This window comes from Cryptomeria japonica, chromosome 1 (assembly GCF_030272615.1).
Source record: "Cryptomeria japonica chromosome 1, Sugi_1.0, whole genome shotgun sequence".
NCBI classification, from domain to species: Eukaryota; Viridiplantae; Streptophyta; class Pinopsida; order Cupressales; family Cupressaceae; genus Cryptomeria; species Cryptomeria japonica.
This window is the reverse complement of record NC_081405.1, coordinates 275,940,174-275,947,941: the sequence shown is the minus strand read 5'-3', so window position 1 is coordinate 275,947,941 and position 7,768 is coordinate 275,940,174. Positions and strand designations below refer to the sequence as shown.

Here is a 7,768-nt window from a genome sequence, read left to right as displayed (position 1 = left end):
TTCTACTATCATATCCCCATTCTAACTCCTACTATATATAAATAGGACTACAAATTGATGATATAACTTCAAACAAGTGTAATATGAATGTCATCAATTACCAATTTTAAACATGTAATAGTTAGTGCAATTGAATAACAAGCATATAATACGTATAATCGGAAGTAATTGAACGACTGCTTTTCTTAATATTGACCAAAATATTTGGTTACCACATTTGATCTTGATTTGTGGGAAAAAAAATATATGTTATAATATCATATCCCTAATATTAATTTGTAGTATATATATCTTGTATTTTGCAATTAAGAATACCTCTACTCTCCATACCATAAATCCCTTTTATTTATTAAACACAAAACCATCATTTCAAGAAGTTTTGAAATGGATTTTGTAACATTAATGACTTGCACAGTGAGAGTTATGAAAAAATTGCAATTACAAAAATCTTTTGTAATGAAAAATAAAACACAAAACCAAAAAACTAGTTGGAAACCTATTGAAATAAATAGTTAACAGAGGATCATTGCCATTGTGAGATTAGAAGACAACCTCACTTTCCCTGGGCGATTAGCGAAGATTATGGCTATGCACTGAAACGTACACCGTATGAAAGATTTCACAGCGTTTGAATTATATGAGTAAATAAATAAGCAAGCCAGCAATAAAATTGAATGTGTGGACTCAAATTAGAAACGTCACTATGAAGATAAAGATGCAGATTTTGTGGGGGAGGATGCTTAATAATTCTCTGCTCATCTGTGGACCATTCAAAGGGAAGAAGCCGCGTCCACAAAATTCCGTGGATATTTGTCAGAAAATAAAGTTTGAAAATGAAAACTCATGGAGAAAATGAAGTGGCCTAGCTTACACTTCACGCAATTTTGCACGGATATCTCACATGGGTGATGACTGATGCTGATCGTTTCAGCATTTTCATCATTAACAGACTACTTGCCATGTGAACTCTGAAACAAAGTCAAGTCGTGCAGAGAAAAACATGTTCCTGGCTACCTGTTATTTGAGCCACAGTAGGCAACTGTCAATTATAGCATTTTGACTCATGGGTGATGGGATGTTATTGCGTTTAGGGCTTTAGTGAGGAGTAAGTGTTATCTGGTCCCACATGTAATCTCTTTTCTTTGTCCTCCATAATCTCTCTCACCAGCTTTACTGTTACTGCTTCAATTTTCCTTTCAGTAAAAGTTCCATTCACATCTGTTCTCAATTTCAAGTGTTTAGGTTTTCTTACTTTTCCCTCATTACCCTCATTATACGGGTGCGTACCTACCCTTCAAGTGTTTAGGTTTCCGTTTATCAAGGCTAGTTGTGTTTGTGTTGGTACTGTTGGTGTATCCGAAAGAAATTGGTGATCAAATATCACAGCAGGATCATTGAAGTGAATCTGAAAGATAGTTGAGAGAAAGCGTGTTAAGAGTGGTTTTTTCAAAATCCAGATCAGTCTGAGATATATTTTCCATTCCTCTTTTGGCACTTGATTTCATGGCGTCTTCCTCCTTTTCTCACAAGCGTTCTTTCAGTGATTTTCAAAGGGAAACGCCTGCTGTATCTAAAAAAGTATACGATGCATTTATCAATCACCGAGGCCCTGATGTGAAAGAAACTCTAGCTTTTGCCCTTTACGATTCACTGGAGGAAAAGGAATGTCGGACATTTCTTGATGATATGGAATTAGAATTGGGAGATTCGATTCCCTCTGCCATACAAAATGCGATATACTCTTCTGCAGTGCAGATCGCCATCTTTTCACCACGATATGCGGAGTCCTCATGGTGTCTAGATGAGCTGGTTCTCATGTTGGAAACCAAGGCTCGCTTTATTCCCATATTCTGTGATGTGAAGCCTTTTGAACTTCGCTACCTGGACAAGGGAGTTTATGCAGCTGCATTCGCCAAACATGAAGAAAAGGGGAGATTCGGCGACGACATGATTGGTCAGTGGAAAACAGCCCTCCACTCTTCTTCACTCATCTCTGGCTACGAATTCAACACATCTAATGAGTAAGGCCTAGTTTATTTTTGCCCTTTAGTTCTTCATATTTTGTCTATGTTGTTTTCTTCCAATCTATCATGATTCAATGTTCTAATTTTTCCTCTTTACCCTCTCCCTATTGATTTTGAACACTTTTGAATCGTCACTGCCTTAAAATTGTCAGTAATGTCGAGATGCTGTGTACAAAGATTGCTTTGGCCGTGCAACAAGAGGTTGGAAAGACATTTAAGGGAGTTGGGAAACATCAGAAAGGTCTTCATGCAGACCAGGCAGCGTCAACAAGTACATCAACAAAGGTGAAGAAATCTAGTCTTCTGCCCAGAGATTCACGTCTAGTGGGGTTAGAATCCAAACTTGTAGACATGGTAGGTTTGTTGGAAAACCCAGAAGTTCAAGTCATAGCTGTTGTTGGTATGGGCGGCTCTGGCAAGACATTTCTTCTCCAAAATGTCTTCAAAGCGGCAAAATCCAAGTTTGATCATTCAATTTGGCTCTCTATTTCTAAATCTTACTCTCTCAAGAATTTGCTACATGATATAGCCTCCCACATAGGTATACATAGTGAGATTGTGAGTGAAGAGAGAGCGGCTGAATTGATTCATGACCATCTTGAAGGGAAAAGATCTCTTATTGTGTTGGATGATCTCTAGACTCTATCTACTGAAAATTCTCTGATTGATAAACTTGGTCTGCCAGCTGACAAAGATTGTAAAGTTGTGGTTACCACAAGAAATAGGCAGGTTGCTGTAAATTCAGGGGCTCGAATTTATGAGATGAAAAATTTGTCAGATGAAGACAGTTGGACCTTGTTTTGTGTCTACGCATTTCCAGATGGTGTGGGAAGTAGAGTTCTGAAGGACATGGAAAAGGAGGGCCGGAAGATTGTAAAGCAATGTGGAAATTTACCTCTTTCTATCAAAACAATAGCAGCATCTCTGGCCAACACCACACTTCTCAGCAAATGGGAGTTGAAGCGCCGTCAGCTCGAAAGAGTAGTTACTCCAATTGGTGATCCTGACCCTATCATGGAGATTTTAAAATTGAGTTATGACTCTTTGTTTGCACACCTTAAACCGTGTTTTGCATGTCTTTCATTCTTTTCCGAGGATGAAGAGATATTTGCAAACTATTTGATAAATCTGTGGATAGGGGAAGGATTCATCCCAGGCGCAGGAGAGGACCAGTGGGATATGGGTTGGGATTGGTTAGATCAACTTGCCCAGCTGTGTTTGGTTCAAGTATATGAGGGACATGGGAGGTTTTATTCAAAAAAATATTGTAAAGTTCATGATCTGTTGTATGATTTGGCCACACACATATCAGAAGAAGATAAAAGTGTTTTCTCTGTTGAAGAAGTGTCTTCACATACAAGTGGTGCCATGGGCTGGTCTCGGATTTTACTGGCCAAAAAAGATCTGCATGATTTGGCCATCTCAGAGATCCATCCTGTTTATCTCCGTACACTCACACTGTCTCATAATGAAAAGATTACAAGCATTCCAGAAAGCTTGTTTACTACTATGAGAGGACTGCGCATTCTGGATTTGAGCTCCACAAACATCACTGCATTGCCTGCATCTCTCGGAAAGATGATCCTTCTTAAACTCTTGAATTTAAGTGGGACAAAGATTAGGGAGGTACCAGAGTGTGTGAGACATATGAAAAGCCTCTTGTTTCTTGCTTTACCTCACTATTGTACTCAATTACCAGTATGGATAAGTGAACTTAGATGTCTTCAGCATTTGGAATGCTGGGATATTGATCGCATGCCAAAGGGAATATCAAAGTTGGCCTCTTTGAGAACACTGCGATCAGATTCCTTGCAATTCTCCATAGAAGAGGACGAATTCATGAGTTTAGATGATCTGGTTGATATGACTCAGCTTCAGGAACTATTCTTAATTATTAAGCATGAGATAGAGCTGAAGAGGCTGGAAGAAGGGATCCTTGCGCAATTGGTGAAGATGCGTCATCTGGATATCAGGGACAATACGTGGTCTGCAAGTGAGAAAGAAATGGAGTTACCACAGTTTCCAGAGAAAATGAGAGCAATGAAACATCTGGAAAGTCTTACATTAGAGGGGTTTGTAGTACCAAGTTGGATATGTGAGTTGGCAAATATGAGGGAATTAGAGTTAAGTCGGTTTGAATTTAGTGATTTTCCTGAGTTTCAAAGAATGCCCAATCTAGTGATGTTGGTGTTGGAATTAAACCAGAAGTGCAGAGAATTTCCATTGGCATTTGGAGAATCAAGAGGGTTTCCACAACTCCGCATTTTAAAAATTTATAGTTTCTCTTCATTAGAGGAGTTCCCTGAATTGGAGGATGGAGCAATGGCATGCCTTCAACAATTCAATTTATGGTTTTGTCCGAAAGTGAAGAAAGTGGAGGGATTGGAGCGACTGAAAAACTTAGAGCGGTTCCATTATTATGACTCAGGTGGGACAAATGAATGGTGGGAGACTTTAAAGGAAGGCGGAGAATATTGGAATAAAATCAAAGCAATAAACTCTCATGTAACTATTACAATTGCTTATTAAAATTATTTTTATTTAAATTATATTAAATTTGAATTTATTTATGAGGTAAGAGAGATTTTTTTATGAAGAAATTTATCAATTGTATCGAATTAGCAGATTTAGAAAACACTTTTACCACTTTTTCAAAATGTGAAAATGATTTTTTATGTTTGTTAAGTTTAAAGATTGTGAATGATATTTTATTTAGTTATATATGGAATGAAAAATTAAATGAAAATGTAACATAGTTTGTATATTTGCAAAAGATAATAATTTATTTTAATTAATTTACAAAATATGTATGTATAAATTAATTTAGATTAATTAATTGATAAATTTTGTGGTAAGATAAATTATATCATTTTAGGAAATAAGATGTCAAATATAGAGTATTTAGTCTAATAAAGATGAATAACTCTAATGAGTATTTTAGAATTGTTTTATTGTTAATTTGGGATTGGTTTATTTCTATCTATATATTGTCTAAAATTTTGTGTATGACACATGATATATATTTGTTAATGATTTCACATCTTTAAATCACTGGTTGTTTATAAATGTGTTATTTCTTGTGTATATTTGATCATAATCATATTGTGCTTATTCTCTTTGATTCATTAAATTCATCTTTGTTTACTTCCTATTTAGAGTGATAATTTTATAAATACCTTTAGAGGGTTTTAAAAATTGCTAAGGGACACATTCTCTATTATGACATGCAATCCTAAACATTTGTTCCTAACTAATTCCTTTTGTATTAAGATGGTATTAATCAAAATTGCTAGATGCATAAGCATTGTAAGTTCCAACCTTTTTGTCAAGTAAGTTTATTCCGCATGCATGGGAGTTAGAAGTTATCTCTAGTACACCTACTTCAAATTGAGGGTTTTAATAAAAGAATGGGTTATCAATGAATTATATTTTATTGAGCATTATTCTAGGAGGTTACCCCCTCTAAGAGGCCAAAAATAAAATATGACTTTGTTTTTTATGCAATATTATTCATTATATTCTTATTTTTAAGAAAAAAATTGTATTCATGTATATTAGCTAGATTGTTGCGAAACATTCTCCCTAGAGGAAACTATAGATAATTTTCTTTTCTCTTTGGCTAAATGTCTTATTATTATCCTCTCTTCAAAATGATCATCTTGTTATATAAATTTGATGTATCATTTTTTCACCACCCTAGGATCCCTCTTATGATGGTGAACACTTGATCTATGAAAACATATGTAGTAGTGACCATTAAATTAAAAGAATTTGACAAGTGGATTCATGGCTAGGGTCACATACTAGGTAGCCCAATTACACAACCAATAACACACAAAATAAGTGAATCTCGAAGATAACATGTTATATTGCATTCACTCAAATGTCACTTATGATGATTTTTTACAAAATAAATTTTTTTCTTCATTTCATCTTCCTATAGCAATATTCCCCACTAGCAACATCTCTAATTCCCAAGTGTTCCCCTTAAAAAACTCTACACATGACAGTTGTTCTAATCATGGTTATCTCTTCAATATTTTCTCCCTTTGTTTTCCCACCTCTCCTTGGTTTAAACAACCTTAACCTTCATTAGCCAAAATGTCCCTAAGCTACAAATTTATTCCACTTTTATAATAGTATGCATGGTAGTCAGCGATTTTCAAAGAAATCTATAGATTGGTCACCACGTGTCTTCATCTAATTGCCATTCTCAAGTACATGTGGACACAACTCTATGTTTTTCCCTCCACTTACCAATAATTTTCTCTCTTTGGGGTTTTGGGGCTCATTAAAAACCTATGGAGCATTTATCTTTAGTTATTGGGGTGTCAAGGTTCTTAAAGAACCCATGCTTTCCTTCAATACTATTAGGGGTGGGAGCTTTCTCAAGAACCTAACACATACCAATGCTTATCTAGTTTAAGGGTTTATTAGAAACTCAAATACTTTTCTTTATTAGTTAGGTTTTGGAGGCCAACAAGGACCTTGTTCATTTCCCTATTGATTAGAGCTTTAGTGTTCATCAAAAACTTGTCGAACCTTCTATATGCTCTAGGAACTACCTTTTGTTTTGATTTCTAAATAAACAAAGTCCTTTAGATTTTTTTCATGATTTTGAGCTACCTTGGGAACACTTAAACTCTTCTTTCGTTAACACTTTCTTCATGAACTAGAACATATTTATGAGTTTTTTTGTGCCATGAACCATAAATACCTTTGACTTGAAATTATTTGAAAGGAAGAAATTATTGACATCAACAATTGAGGGTTCTAATGGAACTCAAAACTTACTCGAGGGTTTCAAGTGTTCCCAGAACTAGTCATTCTATTAATTTGTTACCAATTTGGGCCTAAGCCCTGAGTCATCCTAACTTTGCCCAAATTTTAAATTGTTAATCGTTCTAACGAGGAACTTGCTAAACTTTTAACCAACTCCTTAGGAATCTAAAACCTTTTATCAACAATAACTAATCCATTTTTCACTCAAATTCAAATTGTAGATACCCATAAGGGTCTTGTCTAGTAGAAAACTTACCAAAAACTAACAAAAAAAACCAAAAGTAAACAAAAAATTAAAAGTTTTGGATACTTTGAGTAAGAAGTTTGTGAGAATAGCTCACAAAATGAAGCTAAGTAGTAAGACTTCCCTATTAAGTTGCAAAACAACCTACAACATACTACAATTTTATGGCTAGTACCATGTAATAGTTTCTTTCTTTCTTTTCTTCCAACATTTGGTAATAGTGGATCCTTTCTTCCTTTGCTAAATTTGTTCTTCAATATTCACTTTATTTGTAGACCCTTTTCCAATATATCTTGACCTCGTCCAAAATACTTTCCACATTCTTCCACTTCTTATGGGCTTCTACCCACCACAGACCTTCCATTTCCTCCTTATTATTCTTTCCTTCTCTTTTCTTGTGGGATTTTACTCACTATAAACCAACCAACTCCGCCTAGTTCCACTTTTATCCTCCTCATTCCTTAGAATTAACTCATCTTAACCAGTCCTCCTCCACCAAGAATATTTTTCTTCCTTTCTCCTTTTGTAGGATCAAACCCACTATTGTTTATCCACCTCCACCAAAAATATTTTGTTCACTTCTTTCTCACCTCATCATTACAAAAATTATAAGATTCAAAAGTTTTCGTATTTTTCTATCAACCTTTTTTCTCATCACCTCCTCTATCTTCTTCTCTTATTCTTAGTTGCATTGAATTCATTATATCCTCAAAAGGAT

At 35.1% G+C, this 7,768-nt stretch overlaps 2 protein-coding genes across 2 annotated transcripts; both read left to right on the top strand.

Annotated features, from left to right (window-relative positions):
• The first annotated feature begins 1,119 nt into the window (after positions 1-1,119).
• LOC131065382 (putative disease resistance protein RGA3) lies at positions 1,120-4,573 on the top strand. The gene is made up of 2 exons (XM_057999879.2): positions 1,120-2,021; positions 2,177-4,573. Exon 2 carries the CDS (start codon positions 2,787-2,789, stop codon positions 4,551-4,553), a length of 1,767 nt encoding a protein of 588 aa, XP_057855862.2. The 5' UTR covers positions 1,120-2,021; positions 2,177-2,786; the 3' UTR covers positions 4,554-4,573.
• Positions 1,504-2,025, top strand: LOC131065367 (probable 2' cyclic ADP-D-ribose synthase BdTIR). The gene has a single exon (XM_057999861.2). The coding sequence runs from the start codon at positions 1,504-1,506 to the stop codon at positions 2,023-2,025; it is 522 nt and encodes a 173-aa protein (XP_057855844.2).
• Positions 4,574-7,768: the final 3,195 nt, after the last annotated feature.